The sequence below is a fragment of the Mustela lutreola genome, chromosome 9 (genome assembly GCF_030435805.1).
Source record: "Mustela lutreola isolate mMusLut2 chromosome 9, mMusLut2.pri, whole genome shotgun sequence".
In the NCBI taxonomy this organism is placed as follows: Eukaryota; Metazoa; Chordata; class Mammalia; order Carnivora; family Mustelidae; genus Mustela; species Mustela lutreola.
Window position 1 is genome coordinate 124,289,898 of NC_081298.1, and position 17,982 is coordinate 124,307,879.

The 17,982-nt window shown below is 43.4% G+C and overlaps 2 protein-coding genes across 5 annotated transcripts in view; one reads left to right on the forward strand and one right to left on the reverse strand.

Annotated features, from left to right (window-relative positions):
* The window catches only part of SLC4A1AP (solute carrier family 4 member 1 adaptor protein), an 89,709-nt gene extending 81,806 nt beyond the window's left edge, over positions 1–7,903 (reverse strand). For both annotated transcript variants that reach the window (XR_009357422.1, XM_059188748.1), the window contains exons 1-5: positions 6,999–7,903; positions 6,594–6,786; positions 4,511–4,633; positions 3,131–3,191; positions 2,679–2,818 (exon numbers count right to left, since the gene is read on the reverse strand). Coding sequence is in view for 1 of the 2 variants with exons in the window: in XM_059188748.1 (XP_059044731.1) it covers positions 2,679–2,818; positions 3,131–3,191; positions 4,511–4,633; positions 6,594–6,786; positions 6,999–7,661 (1,180 nt within the window). In the remaining variant the exon portion in view is untranslated. The remainder of the gene's footprint in view (positions 1–2,678; positions 2,819–3,130; positions 3,192–4,510; positions 4,634–6,593; positions 6,787–6,998) is intronic.
* A 39-nt stretch (positions 7,904–7,942) lies between these two features.
* SUPT7L (SPT7 like, STAGA complex subunit gamma) lies at positions 7,943–15,646 on the forward strand. Of its 3 annotated transcripts, none has more exons than XM_059188759.1 (5): positions 7,943–8,244; positions 9,957–10,562; positions 12,126–12,450; positions 13,464–13,704; positions 14,982–15,646. In XM_059188759.1, exons 2-5 carry the CDS (start codon positions 10,150–10,152, stop codon positions 15,242–15,244), a joined length of 1,242 nt encoding a protein of 413 aa, XP_059044742.1. In that variant the 5' UTR covers positions 7,943–8,244; positions 9,957–10,149; the 3' UTR covers positions 15,245–15,646. The 3 variants fall into 3 exon arrangements, with proteins under 3 accessions (XP_059044742.1, XP_059044743.1, XP_059044744.1); XM_059188760.1 differs by having other exon boundaries at positions 7,943–8,157; XM_059188761.1 differs by having other exon boundaries at positions 7,945–8,244; positions 13,467–13,704.
* The last annotated feature ends 2,336 nt before the right edge of the window (positions 15,647–17,982 follow it).

Consider the following 17,982-nt stretch of genomic DNA (forward strand, 5'->3'; position numbering starts at 1 on the left):
AGAATATCCAGTGGGAAAGACTGTCTCATCAACAAATGGTGTTCGGAAAATTGGACAGCCAGAGGCAGGAAAATAAAACTGGACCATTTTCTTACACCATACATAAAAATAAACTCAAAATGGATGAAACACCTAAATGTGAGACAGGAATCCATCAAAATCCTAGAAGAGAACACAGGCAGCAACTTCTGTGACCCTGGCTACAGCAACTTCTTGATAGACACGTCTCCAAAGGCAAGGGCAACAAAGGCAAAAATGAACTACTGAGACTTCAACAAGATAAAAAGCTTTTGCACAGCAAAGCTGTGCAAAACCAAAAGACAACCAAAAGAATGGGAAAAGATATTTGAAAATGTCATATCACATAAAGGGCTAGTATCCAAAATCTATAAAGAACTTATCAAACTAAAAAAAAAGAAAAAAAAGAACTTATCAACCTCAACCCCCAAAGACCAAATAATCCAAACAAGAAATGGGCAGAAGACGTGAACAGACATTTCTCCAAAGAACTGAGATGCCTGGGTGGCTCTGTCAGTGAAGTGTCTGCCTTTGGCTCAGGTCATGATCCCAGGGTCCTGGGATCCAGTGTTGCACCAGCTCCTTCTCAGCAGGTAGCCCGCTTCTCCTTCTGCCTCTGCCCCACCCCCCACTTGTGTGCGCGCTCTCTCTCTCTCTCTGCTAAATAAATAAAATATTATTAAAAAATACAAATGGCCAAGAGACTCATGAAAAAAATGCTCAATATCACAAATACAAATCAAAACCACAATGAGATACCACCTCACATCTATCAGAATGGCTAAAATTAACAAGTCAGAAAATGCTAAATGTTGGTGAGGATGTGGAGAAAGAAGAACCCTCTTACACTTCTGGTGGGAATACAAGCTAGTGCAGCCACTCTGGAAAACAGTGTGGAGGTTCCAACAAAAAGTTGAAAGCTTTTTGAGCTACCCCATGACCCAGCAATTGCACTACTAGGGATTTACCCCAAAGATACAAATGTAGTGATCCAAAGGGGCACCTGTACCGCAGTGCTTATAACAATGTTCACAATGGCCAAACTATGGAAAGAGCCTAGATGCCAATCAACAGATGAATAGATAAAGAAGATGTGATATTTTATATATATATATATATATATATATATATATATATATATATAAAATAGGAAATTGTGGAGTCATCAAAAAATGAAATCTTGCTATTTGCAATGACATGGATGGAACTAGAGGGTATTATGCTAAGTGAAATAAGTCAATCAGAGAAAAACAATTATCATATGATCTCACTCATATATGGAATTCAAGAAACAAAACAGAGGAGCACAGGGAAAGAGAGGAAAAAATAAAATGACAAAATCAGAGAGGGAGACAAACCATTAGAGAATCCTAACAATAGGAAACAAACTGAAGGTTGCTGGAGGAGAAGGGTTAGGGGGATGGGGTAACTGGGTCGACATTAAGGAGGGCACAGAATGTAATGAGCACTGGGTATTATGTAAGACTGATGGATCACTGACCTTTACTTCTGAAACTAAAAATACATTATATGTTAATTAATTGAATTTAAATAAAAATAAATACATGAACAAAAATAAATAACTCAAAATAAAGTAGTATACTCTTCCTTTTTGGAAATACGGATTTTTTTTTTTAAGATTTTATTTATTTATTTGACAGACAGAGATCACAAGCAGGCAGAGAGGCAGGCAAAGAGGGGGGGAGCAGGCTGAGCAGGGAGCCCAACGTGGGGCTCAATCCCAGGACCATGAGATCATGACCTGAGCCGAAGGCAGAGGCTTAACCCACTGAGCTACCCAGGCACCCCGGAAATATGGATTTATTTTTTAAGATTTTATTTATTTATTTCACAGACGGAGATCACAAGTAGGCAGAGAGGCAGGCAGAGAGAGAGGGGGAAGCAGGCTCCCCGCTGAGCAGAGAGCCCCACGTGGGGCTCGATCCCAGAACCCTGGGATCATGACCTGAGCCGAAGGCAGAGGCTTTAACCCACTGAGCCACCCAGGCACCCCGAAATATGGATATTTTTAAATGCCAAGAGGTAACTGAAAGAGTTAAAAAGCCTTCCTTCTAAGGTTGAAGAATGAGGAGGAGCAGGGCAAGGAACAGGTATATTTTGTAATAAGCCTTTGGTAGTTTTAAACTATACATAAGTTTCTTTGCAATAATAAAAACTAATTTTAGAATAAACAAAAATATAGTATAACCCTTTATTAATGAATAATGGTATAACCAGACAGGTTTTTTAAATGGGATAAATTTAATGCAATCATACAGATAATATCCATGATAAATTCTTACATTAAAAATTTAAGTATTAAAGAGTATAAGTAATATAAACGCATTTGTATATGAGTGTTTGCTTTTTATTAAAGGATCTAGTTCTGAACACACATCTGTATTCATAAAAAATGTCTAGGAGAATATAAGCAATGGCTTCCTTTGGGTATTAAGATATGGAATCTTTTCTTTTCACTTCATAGAATTGGTAGACAATTTATACTTTCCTCCTAAAGAGATATTTTATTGCCTTCTGTGTTAAATTTTCCTTTCTTCTTTCTCTCTGTCCATCTCATTGTATCTATCTCCCCTTTCTCTCCCTTCTTGCCTCCCTCTCTCTCTTTCTTTCTTTCAAGGAAAAGAAGTGTTCCCACATACCTGCCTCCTGCCGCAGCAATCCCAAAGTATCAAGGATTCGACAAGCTTCCAGTGAACACTGGATCATTGCTTCTTTTTTCTTTCCTGAATGAATGGCCTCAGCTACCAGTTGTTTTCCAGTTGAATCATCCACAGGTAATCTGTATTGGTTTGTTGGGAATCATAGCACAGTATTAAGCTCCAATTCTCATGAAAAAAACTAATGTGCTGTGATAATAGTCATTTTTTGACATGCCTTTTTAATTTCTCCATTCATCTTGTTCTATCTTGCCAAGGTCAGACTTCAAATCTTTTCCTTAGATCTCTGACCCATCCCACCCCACTTGACAACTTATCAAGGCCCAAATTCAAGAAGAGCCTAAAAATAAGGTTAAAGTCACTCTTTGGGTTTGCTGTATATAACCTGAAACTGACCACTTTTCAAAATGGACATTAATGAGAACGGAACATACCTCACTCTACAGAGCCAAGTGCTATGTCCCTGTTCATCAAATTCGTATTCTAATTCTTCTCCTGTGGGAGGAAGAAAGACAAAACAATTTTAATAACATCTGAAAACTACTAGTTGAAACAAAGGGAAAAGAGAGGAAAGGTTAAGTAAGAATATCAAGTTCTCATACTACACTGAATTTCAAAGCATTTCACTTCTTTTTTTCCTAGGGATTATCATCTGATAATAAAATTAGGATGAGCCTGGGGAGCCTGTGTGGCTGGCTTAGTCAGTTAAATGGCCCACTCTTGATTTCGGCTCAGGTCGTGATCTCAAGGTCCTGGGCTAGAGCCCCATGTTGGGCTCCACGCTCAGCAGGGAGTCTGCTTCAGGAAATCTCTCTCCCTCTGACCTCTCCCCTGCTTGCTTTCTCACTTTCTTTCTAAAATAAATAAATAAATCTTTAAAAAAAAAATTAGGGCGAAGAAAACAAAACTCAGATCAAAACAATCAACTCTCCAAAAATAGCTTTGTCCACTTTACAGCAGATTTCACGCTAGATATTTAAGTTGTAGGTGTAAGCTGTTAATTTGTCACAATTGCCTCATTTTTAGAAGCATAAATATTACATGCAGAATGCAACCAGTTCATATGTATATTCATATACACACAGAGATGTTCTTTCAAAGCACCTCTACTGAAACAATCCTCTGTGGAAACATTCTTTAAATCATATAAAGTGAATATCCATGCTAAGAATTACAAAAGATCAAGCCCCACATTGGGCTCTCTGCTCAGTGAGGAGCCTGCTTCCCTCTCTCTCTCTCTGCCTGCCTCTCTGCCTACTTGCGATCCTTGTCTATCAAAATTAAAAAAAAAAAAGAATTACAAAAGATCAGGGGCGACTGGGTGGCTCAGTAGGTTAAGCCTCTGCCTACAGCTCAGGTCATGATCTCAGGGTCCTGGGATTGAGCCCCGCATCCGGCTCTCTGCTCAGCAGGGAGCCTGCTTCCCCCTCTCTCTGTCTGCCTCTCTGCCTACTTGTGATCTCTATTAAAAAATAAATAAAATCTTTAAAAAAAAAAAAAAAGAATTACAAAAGATCAGATGAATTAGAAACAAAAATTTTACAAAGTTAGGTCAATCTCCCCACCACCCCCAAGTCTAGAATCTTTTGAGAAGAATGAGATGAGTCAAAAAAAAAAAAAAAAAAGTCCCTTTTTTCCAACATGGGAAAACTTTTAACATTTTCAAAATAAACCTGAAGCAACTGACCACAAGGGAAGGAACTGACTAAGGAGAACAGTAGATAAAATACAGCATTTCTAAGTACCCTGAAGATCTACAAAACAACACTGCTATGGATACCTTTTACTGGCAGGATCAGAATCTGTTTACATACCTTCTCGGTCAAAAAAACCTTGGAGAGCCTTTTTTGGATCCTTTATATAAAACGCCTCCCTTTCCTGCTGAAACTCTAAGACAATGGGGTTCTCTTCAGCCTCATCTTCTACAGCATCTTCTCCTACAGGATATGGAAAAAAAAGAAAAGACAGACAGGGGAAGAGACTGTCTTAATTATGCCCACTTTCCATTCAGCCTGCATGCAGATACAATTACCAATGAAAAGAAAGGTGGGGGGTGGGGGCGAAAGGGGCAAACACAAAATCACCAGTATAAATACCTTTAGTTTTTCTAAATTGTGTAACAAATTAAAACTTGTTTTCATGGCATCTTGGGTTTTTTTTTTTCCTGCTTATTTTTTTTTTTGTTTGTTTGTTTTCCCTCCATCACTATATTTTAAAAACAAAATCACCTACCACATTGTCCATGGAAAAAAATCTAAGCTTCTTGGCTGGCATTCCTGCTCTAGATTACCTGGGTCTAATATTCTGTCTCTAATACAGTTTCTTAATATTTACTGTATCTATCAAATAGACGGGTCTACTCATCACTCCCTTAAAATAATCAATCCTGCCCAGAAAACCCTTCTCAACACTCAGCTTCCTGGGGGCTAATATTCCTTTCCTTCAAGTTCCACCTCAAGACCTGTCTGTTTGTAAAGTTAAAAACCTTCCCAAATTTTAAGTCAGTGTTGCCCAACAGAAATATAATGAAAGCCATACATGATGTTTTTCATTTTCAGGGCATCTGGGTGCCTTAGTCTGACTCCTGATCTTGGTTCGGGTCACATCTCAGGGTTGTGGGATCCAGTCCTTCCTCAGATTCCACGCTCAGTGCAGAGTCTGCTTGAGATTCTGTTTCTCCCTCTCTTTCTGCCCCTCCCCATCCTCATGCCTGTTCTCTCTCTAAATAAGTAAATAAAATCTTGAAAAAAAGAAGGCTTTCATTTTCTAGCAGACTTGTTAAAAAAGGAAAAACAGGTAAAATTATCATGTAATCAGTATAAAAATATTATGACCATTTCACACTCTTTTTTTACACTGAGTCTTTGAAATCTAGAGTGTATGTTACATTTATAACACAAGTCAGTTTGGACTGGCCATACTGTAAGTGTCCAATAACCACATGTGGGTAATGGCTACCATACTGGACAGCGCAGGTCTAACTCCTCAATGGTTACTCCATTCCCTGAACCTTTACTCTGGCATACTTATGGTTTCTAGCTTTTGTTTTGCCATACAAAAGTAATTTCATAATATTTATCCAGTCTTCCCAACAACATATTAAGGTCATTTTCTTTTTATATTCCAAGATCCTGAACACCCATGCTCCAAAATGTCTGGCATTAAGGAAAATTCAATTCATTCCTCTGGCTAAGGGACAAGCATTCTCTGATTAGTTATCTCACATTTCAGGGAATTTACATAAAGTACAAAAAAATTTGAGAGACTATCCTAAACATTCCATGTTATTTGATTGAATCTAGTCCCATACCCTCCAGTGATGATCATCAAGATCAGTACTACATATATGATACATAAAAAATATATACATAAATATACATATATATATAAAGATACATATATATATATTCAAACTGTAAAAATAAATTAGTTGTGCGCTGAGGAAGAATTCTGAACAAGGGAGTGCGCTGTAAAACCATTAAAAGAAATCCTTGGGTGCCTGGGTGGCTCAGTGGGTTAAGCCGCTGCCTTCGGCTCAGGTCATGATCTCAGGGTCCTGGGATTGAGTCCCGCATCGGGCTCTCTGCTCAGCAGGGAGTCTGCTTCCTCCTCTCTCTCTCTCTGCCTGCCTCTCTGTCTACTTGTGATCTCTCTCTGTCAAATAAATAAATAAAATCTTAAAAAAAAAAAAAAAAGAAATCCATAGGGCCCATAATTCAATTTTTTGACATGAGAAAAGTTAAAAATCTCAGTGGGTTTTAATAATCTCATGTCCAAACTGTATTTGTCTCACCTATCTCAAAAAGCCATGAAAAGCTGTATGACAGAAAACAATTAAGAATACAACTAGTCATGAATTTAAAATATTAACCTCTGGCAGCAATTTTAATTTCTTACCCATTCCCCAGGTGCAGCCCATCTCATCATCTTGACTACTAGTACTTCTCTTCCCTTCGGTGGCATCCATTTCCTCCTCGTCCGAGTCTTCTCCTAACATCTTCTTCTCCAACATCATTTGCTGCTGCTTTCGCAGTTCTTTCAGTTGCGTTACGGTCAACTCGGATTCTGCTTCCCTGTCTTCCTCTGGTCCCTGACGAGCCAAGCGAAAGAATTCTTTCAGAGATCAGCATTGCTGGAGTCACTTTCAGAAGTCTGGCAATGCACACAGAGGTCTGAGAGGGGCCAGACTCCCCTTTTGTCATCGCTCACGGGGAGACTCGCCTTCCTCAGCGAAAGCTTACGGAGCTCTGGAACCCAGCCCCGTGCGCCGCACAGATCGCAATCCTAGGTTTTTCTACTTACCTGAAGAAGAAAGAGCCGGGTGCTACCTCCAAAGCGAAGAACGTGCCCGACGTGGACGCGACAATAGGTGCGGGGTGGGATGCGAGTTTTGTTCAGGAAAGTGCCGTGAGTGCTTCCCAGATCGTAAAGGTAGAAGCCCGGCCCGTGGCCGTCGCACTCTCCTTCGAGGCCGGACGCCCGGTGCTGCAGCACGGCGTGGTACCGGGACACCGAAGGGTGCTCCAGGCACACGTCGCAGCTAGACAGCCTCCCGAAAAGGCAGCAACTCGTCCCTTTCAAGCTACGGGTGCCAAGGATGGTACCACCCTTGAGCGTCTCTAGGCTGTAGGGGGCTGTCGCGGGGCCGCCCCACGGAGGCTCTCGGTAAGGGGGAGCCCGAGCCGGGCCGCCGAGAGAAGGAGCCGCTGTGGGGGGCTGCGGCTGCTCCTTCGGTGGACTCCTGGTGCCCCCGCTGTCCGGCCGCGGTGGCGGGACGTCAGGCTCCGCGGAATCGGGCTCTAGCAGCGCCGCGGGCCTTTCCTTCTTCGCCTCCTCAGGGTTTGAAGGATTGGAGGCCGGGGTCTTGTCGCGCACAACCGGAGGTACCGGCAACGTCGGCTTCTTGAAGTCGTCACTAAGGTCTTGCAAAGCCAGAGGCTCGGACTGAGAGGAACTGCCAGCCATCCTCGGTCAGATGCAGGCTCGAAATCCGTTCCTGGGAAACCTCCCCTTCGGTCTCTAAGTTCCTCTCCACGCTCGCTTCTCTCTCTCTCTCTCTCTCTCTCTCTCCCTCTCTCTCTCTCTCACAGCTCCCAGTAGCTTCTCTGGGCAGCAATAGCGGAGTTGCTCCTCCACCCACAACGTGACGAAGAGGTGAAAATCACTGGAAGGATAAAGAGGAAAGGGCCGCCAAGGCTTCGTGGGAACGGGGACATCTTTAGAGGTTGCAACCGGCTGGTAATCACTTCCTGTGGCATACCCTGATTGAGAAGAAGCGCTTCCGGCGACCCGGGACCACTAATCAACAAGCCCGCCTTCCGGGCCCAAGGCGACCCTCCCCTCAGGCCTTTCGGAATCACACGGTTGTCCCCCCCAGCTCCTGTGACGCTGCGGTAAACAGCGCTTCCCTGCTTCGGTCAAGGTTCAGACCTCCTCATCTCCCGTCCGGCCCCGGCAGCAGGTGACTCCAGGAGCCCCCGAGGGACCTGGGCATTCTTTGAACTTGCGCTGCGTATTCTTGCTCTTTTCGTTGAAATTAAGGAAGAAGGTGATTGGGTTTGGCTGGGCGGGGGGCCGGGGGGGGTGTCCTCCGTTGATCCGTTTATTTGTTAACTCTTTTGTTGTTGTTGTTTCCCGAAACCAATTACTGAGATTGCATAGTGTAGTGGTTAAGAGCGCAGACTCTGGAACCTGTCTTCGTTTTCTCCCTCCCACATTTGTGACATTGGCAAGACTTCAGCTTCCACATCTAAAAAAATGGGATAATTGAGGAAATTGAATTAAAGAATAAAGGCAAAGCCTGGCACATAGTAAACACTCAATAAATGCCAGATATACGGTGTACCAGACACGGTACAAAGATCATCATGGGGGGGGGGGGGAGTTAATGGGAGAATAAACTCGATTAAGGTAAGTCCTAGTTTAAATCCAGGTATAAACGCTGTGGTGGAGACATGGGAAGTGCTGTGAGAATATAAAGAAGGGAGATTTACTGGGGAGGTGATGGAGACTGGTGACTTAAACTATCTATAAGAGTGAATACAAGTCTGCCAGGGATGTGGTGGGCAGCAGGACACTTCTAGCAGAGATCACAACTTAAAGGGTCAACTGGAAATGCATGACATTTTCAAGAAATTGAATAGTATGCTATTGTTAGAACTAGGGTAGTGATTTCCTCCAGGAAGCTCCCTCTTTGTGCTTCCACTGTGTCTGTGTGGTTAGAACATCCCTTACTGCACACTTTCTTTCTTTTTTTTTTTTTTTAAAGATTTTATTTATTTATTTGACAGAGAGAGATCACAAGTAGGCAGAGTGTCAGGCAGAGAGAGAGGAGGAAGCAGGCTCCCCGCTGAGCAAAGAGCCCGAAGCGGGACTCGATCCCAGGACCCCGAGATCATGACCTGAGCCGAAGGCAACGGCTTAACCCACTGAGCCACCCAGGCGCCCCTACTTCACACTTTCATATGGAAAATATGTTGTTTATATTTCTCTCCTTCACCTCAGGTCAGGGATCTTGCAGTGGTCTTTGTCTCCTTCTATAATGCCTGGCCCTTGATAAAACATTTGTTGAACTTGGAGAGACCTATGGGCAATGCAGTCAAATGCTCTACCCCTGAGCTATACCCCCTGACCTATGGGCAATGAATCTGGAAAGGTGGGTTGGAGCCAGATTGCAGATTTTGATGAATGGGAGGCCCAAGAATTCTGGCTGACTTTTTTTCCAGTAGGCAACAAGAAGCTATTAGATCTGAAATTAGATCTGATTTTTTACAAGATTAAGTCTGGCAGCACTGGAGAATAGATTATATACAAGCAGAGACTAGAGTAAGGGATACTAATTAGGAGGCAGCAGAAATCACTCAGATTCTCCCCTATATGTGTCAGAAGTTGAATGTGTAAGACCATTTAGATTACTGGTCAATAAATTTTCCATCAGGACCAGGGAAAGGATTGCCTGTGTTTGACACACACAGAATTAAGAACCACCTCTTCCTGATTCAGGACAGATGTGTCAAGCTACTCAGAGAAATATTCCAGATCGCATTTAAGTATCTTTCCTTGCAAATTGTTCAGGATTGAGCATGATGATAGTTATAGTAATGAGATGGTAAACATGGACACTAACGCTCCCAATACTATTGCATCTTTTAGACTACTAATGACCCAAATTCCACCTGTGGTTCAGTCCAGCAAGAATCACCATTGTTTGTGACTGTGATGACTGGCATCTAATGGTTTTATTTCTCTTAATCTCTTCAGGGAGAACATCTGTTCCTACAGTGTTGCTGACCCTGACATTTTCTGAGTGGTCTTGCACAGCCTACTTTTTATATAAATAATTGGCAAGACTTCATATTTTTCACTACAGAAGCCTACATCCTAGAGATTTTAAAACATTGCTTTTAGGTTACAACTACATTTAACCTGAAAGCTCTTCCTTTCTTATTCCAAAATGTTGAGATACTGGGGAGAGATACCAATCTCATCAAGCCAGACCAACAGAAGTTCCTTTGACTTGCTCCCACGGGAATTCCGTCTGGTCGAAGTCCATGACCCCCCACTGCACCAGCCCTCAGCCAACAAGCCCAAGCCCCCCACAATGCTGGACATCCCCTCAGAGCCGTGCAGCCTCACCATCCATACTATTCAGCTGATCCAGCACAACCGACGTCTGCGCAATCTCATTGCCACAGCTCAGGCCCAGAGTCAGCAACAGACAGAAGGTGTAAAGACTGAAGAGACTGAACCTCTTCCCTCTTGCCCTGGGTCACCTCCTCTCCCTGATGACCTCCTGCCTTTAGATTGTAAGAATCCCAATGCGCCATTCCAGATCCGGCACAGTGACCCAGAGAGTGACTTTTATCGGTAAGACAAGGCTGCTTTGCTGTATCTTACTTTTCTCAAAAAAAATCTTCACAACAGCACTGTTAAGCATATAATAATATTTCCATGAGGAAACTGAGGGTAAGGGTAATTGACATGGTTGAAGTTGCTCAGGTAATTAGGAAGTCTAAGACTTGAATCCTGAACTTCTAATCCTCCTTCCTTTTTTTAAAAAAAACATGATATTAATCTTTTTTAAGAGTTCAGGTCATTTGGAATGTAGAATGTCCCACTCACTGGATATGCTGATTATTTCCTCAAGATTAGATTCAGGTTAAATATGTTTGGCAAAAATGAAAAAAAAATTCAAAATAAGTAAAATTGTATAACACTTATTGCATCTGCTATTGATGGTAGTAGTTACTACTACTTTGATTGTCCCAAATTAATGAGAAAAAGACAGAAACGGACTTAATATATAAGGGTTGCAGTTGGGCCAGATGAAAACCAGATGATGTCCTGGTGCACAGTTTAACTGAAGGTTCTGAAGTCTTGAAATAGTGGACATGGCAGGGTTAATTGTACCATTACAGGCATGGCACATGTTTGTACAGATACGGCCAACTTCAAAAAACTTGTTCTGCACTGATTAGTACCAAGTTTACATTTTGAAGGCAATTTAGCTTTAATAAAATAATATTGTCCATCATATTAAACTGATGGTGTTATTTAGAATTTTGTAGTTTTGCATCAAACTTCTAATTGTTTACGACCATCAAAGGGAGGCAGAAGATAGGAATTTTCAGGGGACAAGTAAATAATTAGAAGTTTACTAAAAGTTATTTTTAGGAAATCAGACAGCTTTTTGAATTTTTTTTTTTTCCTAGAAATCTTGAGTAGGGGTAAAATGGTGTATTATGAAGAACATGGGATCTGAAGTCAGAAGCTCTACCTTCTGATAATACCAGAACAATTTCTAGCAGGTCAGCCCCTCTGAACCTCAGTTGCTCAAACCTGCCAGATGGGAATCATAGTATGGACTTACTGCCCATTTCTGTGCACAGGATAGGATAAAAGTGCTTTGTAAACTCTAAACATTTTAAATTGCTTTTTTAAAAGTGAGTTGCTCTCCCAGTTTTACAAATGGCCTGCTGTAGTTGTGTAAGACTCTCCTAACTGGGACTGTGAATTTCTGAAACTCCAAGTATCATCCAGCAGATGAGGAGACTATGTTGTGATGGAATAACTAGAGCACTCTGGATCTGGACCTGAGCTATCCTGTTACAGGTTATTATACTCTAAAAGTGATCAAAACTGAGCAGTTGGTAAAAGGAAACTTCTATTCATCTGATACACTTTTATATTGTTTATTATAGACATGTATTGCCTATGAAGACTTTATGTAATTGGAGGAGCTCAGAGAGGGCTGTGGGTTGTTGAGACACGCCCTGGCAGCAGCAGGATGAAACTGGGCTCTGTAGCTGCAGAGAATCCCCCTAGTAAGCTGAGCCAGTGGTTCGACTGAAATTGTAAAACTCCTAGGGAGACAGGACAGCTCACCCCTTTGCAAGAGCACTAATAACCGTGCCATGTCTCCCCTTTCAGGGGGAAGGGGGAACCTGTGACTGAACTCAGCTGGCACTCCTGCCGGCAGCTCCTCTACCAGGCAGTGGCCACAATCCTGGCCCACGCGGGCTTTGAGTGTGCTAATGAAAGTGTCCTAGAGACTCTCACCGATGTGGCACATGAGTATTGCCTCAAATTTACCAAGTTGCTGCGCTTTGCTGTGGATCGAGAAGCCCGGCTGGGGCAGACTCCTTTCCCTGACATTATGGAGCAAGTATTCCACGAGGTGGGCATTGGCAGTGTGCTCTCCCTCCAGAAGTTCTGGCAGCACCGCATCAAAGACTATCACAGTTACATGCTGCAGGTGAGGTCACCCTGGGAGAATCGGGTAAACCTGTGTAATCCAGGGGTGTTCAGCGGGATCCCACACTTGCCCCAGAGAGTAGAGCATGGGGTCTTGGAACAGACTGGACAGGTCTGCTCTCCTCAGGGCCTTCGGTGTGTTCCACTGGCTTCATCGCTGGCCTCGCCAGCCCCTGGGGCCTCCTTTAATCAATGAGTGGCCGCATTTATTGATAATGCTTTTGCTGGAAGAAATTATAGACAGGAATATGGAGTCTGAGAGCATGTGGTTAACATGCTTTATTCAACAAGTAGTTACTGAGTGCCTACTGTGGGTCAGGCACTGTGGGGGTCAGCAGTGAATAAGACAGATTCCCGGAGCTTGCATTCTTGAGCGGGAAACAAAAACAAGTAAGTAAATAATGACCAAAACAATTTTGGGTGGCATTAAGCGCTATGAAAAGCAAAACCAATCAGAATGAGGTGATATTACCCAAGGGTAAATGGTTACAGCCAGAAATAATCTAATCTCTTCAACCCTTGTGGCCTTCAGCAAGTCATTTTTTTCATTATTTTGGTTTCCCCAAATCTAAAATATGAAAAGGAATTTTTAACACCCCACAAAAAAGTCTTTGCTAAGTGATCCAGATTTCCTACACCCTTCATTATCCATGTAGAGTCCTATGTCAGCTGTTTGTTTTTACAGCCAGAAATGTGATCTTTTGTCCCCATTCTGATTTATCTTTAACAAAGTCTCTTTTACCTTTATGTAACTTTTAATTAATGACACACACACTCTCTGCTAAACACCTTTTTTTTTAGTGTGTCTGTCATTTACACATGCAGACTCAACACCTTAAATTCCTTCCATGTGTCTACTATGCTCAAAAAAAAAAAGTTAAAAAAAAATTCTTCCCATTGGCAGTGGTAGCTTTATGCATATTCCTATTATGTTGGCTTTTCCATGGGATGCCATAAGCTAACCATCTACCTTGCTTTTAACATGCCTTTGAAAAACTGACTCTTGCTTGCCAGCAGATTAGTAAGCAACTATCTGAAGAGTATGAAAGGATTGTCAATCCTGAGAAGGCCACAGAGGACACTAAACCTGTAAAGATCAAGGAAGAACCTGTAAGCGACATCACCTTCCCTGTCAGTGAGGAACTGGAGGCTGACCTTGCTCCTGGAGACCAGTCACTGCCCATGGGGGTCCTCGGGGCTCAGAGTGAGCGCTTCCCATCTAATCTGGAGGTCGAGGCTTCGCCACAGGCTTCAAGTAAGAGAAAGTAGCTGACTCTGATTCTGGGAGATGGGCCTGTCTAAGCACTTTTTGCATTTTGGAGTCAAACTCTGGAGATGAGAGAAAAAAATGGAGGTGGGCCAGAGAATGGCAAGTCTAAAAACAAAAACAGCCTCACTGATCTAGATAAAGCAACATTCTTCTCTTTGAAATTAGTAAAGGGAGGACTAGCACAACTTTACAGGCATTCTTTAAAACAGTTCCTAGTTAGGCTGTAGATGCTGTGTGTGCTCTCCTGTTGAGGACTGGAGCTAATTTAGCTGACCTAGCTGGGTGAGCAGATGCCTCTTCGTCCCTTAATGTGGCATATATGTCTTTACTGATGCTTGTACTAGTAAGACAGCTTCCAGATAGACGGGGGAAGGCTAATTGCTCAAGGCTGTTTGAACCATTGGGCTTCCTTGCTAGAGTGCCCCAAAGATTGGAGCTGAAAGGGACTAAAATACAGCTATCCAGCCAGAGGCAACGGGCTTCTTCTTCCAGACAGACTCTGTGATCACCTTGGGAACCAGGATGACTCGATCCTTAAGTCAGTTAGATTGCAAATTTGTCTACTCAGTTCTACACAAATATAAATTGTCATTTCATCAATGCACAAGTGATACAAGTAACATCCACACAACAAAAGCCACATTTTTTAAAATGCTGGGCAGAGAGCCTTTTCCCATGAAGAGGTCATAATCACAGAACAGCATTGCCAGAACAGAGACAGGAGGGCCAGAGAGAGAGTGTTGCGGTTTTAGAAGCCATGTCTGTTTTCAGCAGTCTGGGAACTGCTGCCAGCGTTCTGTAGTGGTAACTTCGTAATGTGAGAGAGGACCAGGGACCCAAACAAAAAGGCAGGAAAACAGGAGAGCATGAGGGAAGGAAGAAATGAAGGCAAGAGAGGAGGAAGGGAGGGACGGAGGAAGGAAGAAAAGAAAGGACGGAAGGGACTGAAGCCCTGAACAAGAGCCTATGGATGTGCCTGCCTTTGGGCCACGAGACAGTGAATGATCCCACCTGCGTAGCTTTATTTCCCTGGTTTAGGCCCAGTGTCAGGTGGGTGAGGTGGGGTAAAGGAGGGTGGAGGAAGTGGAAAAGAAAATATTCCGAGTTGGTAGTTTTGGGACCAGAGAATAACAACCATATTCTCCAGCCAGGCAGAGTCAAAGTGAAGTCTGAGCTCAAAGGCTAGGAATCTGCCCTGGGTGAAATGTTCTGCCGCGTTCCAGCCGTGGCTTACCACTGGTTGTATTCTCTTCCATTGCTAGGCACCGAGGTCAATGCTTCCCCACTTTGGAATCTGGCCCATGTGAAAATGGAGCCTCAAGAGAGCGAAGAAGGTAATGTCTCTGGGCATGGTGTGCTAGGCAGCGATGTCTTTGAGGAGCCCATGTCCGGGATGAGTGAAGCTGGGATCCCCCAGAGCCCTGATGACTCAGACAGCAGCTACGGTTCCCATTCCACAGATAGCCTCATGGGGTCCTCCCCTGTTTTCAACCAGCGCTGCAAGAAGAGGATGAGGAAAATATAAAAGGAAAAGAGGAGACTTTGTCTCCAGACCTACAAGACCAAACAGAAAACCTTGATGCATTCAAATTTGTTTCCATGCAGGGTGATTTGACTCTTAACTCTTAAATACAGTGGATCTTCCTGATTTCATTGGAGCTGGATTTAACCAAACAAGTTTGCATTTTACTTACACAGCCAGTTTTTGTACTTTTCCACAACCAGGCCACCTTTCACAGACAGCTCACAGTACTGGGATGGTAATCAGGAGACCAGAGCACTGTTCCTGACTGGTGTCTTTGCCTTCGCACAACTGAAAAGAATCATACTGTTTGGCTCCATATCGCAGGGATGTTGTACAGATTGAGATCCTCATCAGACTTCAAAGCTGTGCTTGAAAAGACTCAAATATATACTGATATCAGAAGCCAGTTTTTTCATTGAATTTCCTTCACTTTGGGGTCAGATCATTGGGAACCCAGTACTAAAACCTAAGAGGAAATAGCTAATCCCCTTACCCATCAGTAGTCTTTTTTTAAGCAGTTTTTGCTGCTCATGTCTTAGGAAACCAAGGGTCTGTGATGCTCCTTTAGACAGCCCTCCTGATCTTGTGCACATCATTTCTTCTGCCTTTTTTTTTTTTTTAAGATTTTATTTATTTATTTGACAGAGATCACAAGTAGGCAGAGAGGCAGGCAGAGAGAGAGGAGGAAGCAGGTTCCCCTCGGAGCAGAGAACCCGATGTGGGGCTCAATCCCAGAACCCTGGGATCATGACCTGAGCCGAAGGCAGAGGTTTGTTTTTTTTTTTTTTTAAGATTTTTATTTATTTATTTGATAGAGATCACAAGTAGGCATAGAAGCAGGCAGTGAGGGGGAAGCAGGCTCCCCGCCGAGCAGAGAGCCCAATGTGGGGCTCGATCCCAGGACCCTGAGATCACGACCTGAGCTGAAGGCAGAGGCCTAAACCACTGAGCCACCCAGGAGCCCCCAAGGGCAGAGGTTTTAACCCACTGAGCCACCCAGGCGCCCTTTCTTCCTTCTTTTTTATTAAGTAAACTCTGCCCCTCAAACTCATGACCCCAAGAGAGTCACATACTCTTCCGACAGAGCAGCCAGGCCTGTCCCTCATCTTCCCTTGTTGCACTTACTCCATCTACTTTCATCCTTTCTGTCATTTTATTTCCATTCAGATTTTTTAAAAAGATTTTATTTATTTATTTGATAGAGAAATCACATGTAGGCAGTGAGAGGGGGGAAAGCAGGCTTCCTGCTGAGCAGAGAGCCTGATGCAGGGCTCAATCCAGGATCCTGAGATCATAACCTGAGCCAAAGGCAGGCGCTTACCCACTGAGCCACCCAGGTGGCCCCCATTCATATTTTTTTTACAGACTTTATCAGAAAGAGAAAAAGAGCAGCAGGCAGAGGGAGAAGCAGACTCCCCCTGAGCCAGGACCCCACTATGGGGCTCCATCCCAGGACCCCGGGATCATGACCTGAGCAGAAGGCAGATGCCCAACTGAGCCACCCAGGCGCCCCTCTGTTCAGAGTTGTGAAAATGTTTCACAAATGTACCTTTTTTCAGTTGTTTCCTTCATCTCCTCCCTTGGAAATGAGCAAGCAGGACCTGTCCAAGGACAGACTTGGGCTAGCTGCATTTGCTGCATCTACTCCGCCATCGGAGGGCAGCGGGCTGCGCCTGGGCCAGGATGGCGGCAGCTGCGCTGTGCTCCTGCGGGCTGGGCAGCCTCTCAAAGGCAAACAGTACCCAGCTCTCTCCACATCCTGTCCTCAGCTTTACATTGTTACCCATCACAGTATCTGCCCCGCTTGGCATCAGATAGTCGTGGTCAGTGTTTATGAAGTGAATGATTCACATGGGAATTACTAGGAGTAATGAGCAAATGTGAGCCTTGGTCGTGGCTGCCAGCATGTTAAATGCTGCTGAAATTTGGTTTTGGGAGACAGAATACGGTCTTTTGAAATTGACAGCATTCTTTCAGGAGACCAAAATCAAGGCACAACTTGAATTAATACGTTATTGAATGCCTTCAATGTCCCAGGCACTGAGAACAAAGGTGAAAGCAGGGGCACCTGGGTGCCTCAGTTCAGCTCAGGTCATTGTCTTGGGGTCCTGAGATGAAGCCCTGTGTGTTTCTCCTCCTGTCCCTCCCCACTCTCACGCTCTAATAATACTTAGGGAAAAAAATGAACCCAATAGCCATGAGATTACAATGTAAACTCTCAATTTGTAAATTGGCTAATTGCACAATCGCTAGCACACTTCTCTAAACTCCCATTCCATGCTTAGCTGCTTTTTCCCCTATTTATGAAAGTAAACATCAGGCAGGTTCCATAAAGTAGTCATCTAGCATTTAATTCGTTCTTTAGCGAACATTTATTGAATACCCATCATATACTGGTTCTTGTGCAAGGGACACCAAGATGAAGAAGACTTTGTCCCTGTCCTACGGAGTGGGAGCTTAAGGCACAGGCCAGACAAGTTGTTGTTTTGTTCTGTTTTGTTTTGTTGTTAAATAGTAGTTCTATGCCTGGCATGGAGCTCAATGTGGGGCTTGAACTCATGACCTTGAGACCAAGGCCTGAGGTGAAGAGTTGGACGCTTAATCAATGGAGTCACCCAGGCGACCCTAGACAAGTTTTTATTATTAAAAGAAGTATTCAAAGGCACTAAGGGGGAAAACCAAGTATGTTCTGAGTCTTGCTCTGCAAATAGTTTCCTCTTGAAGAGGTTCAATATTTT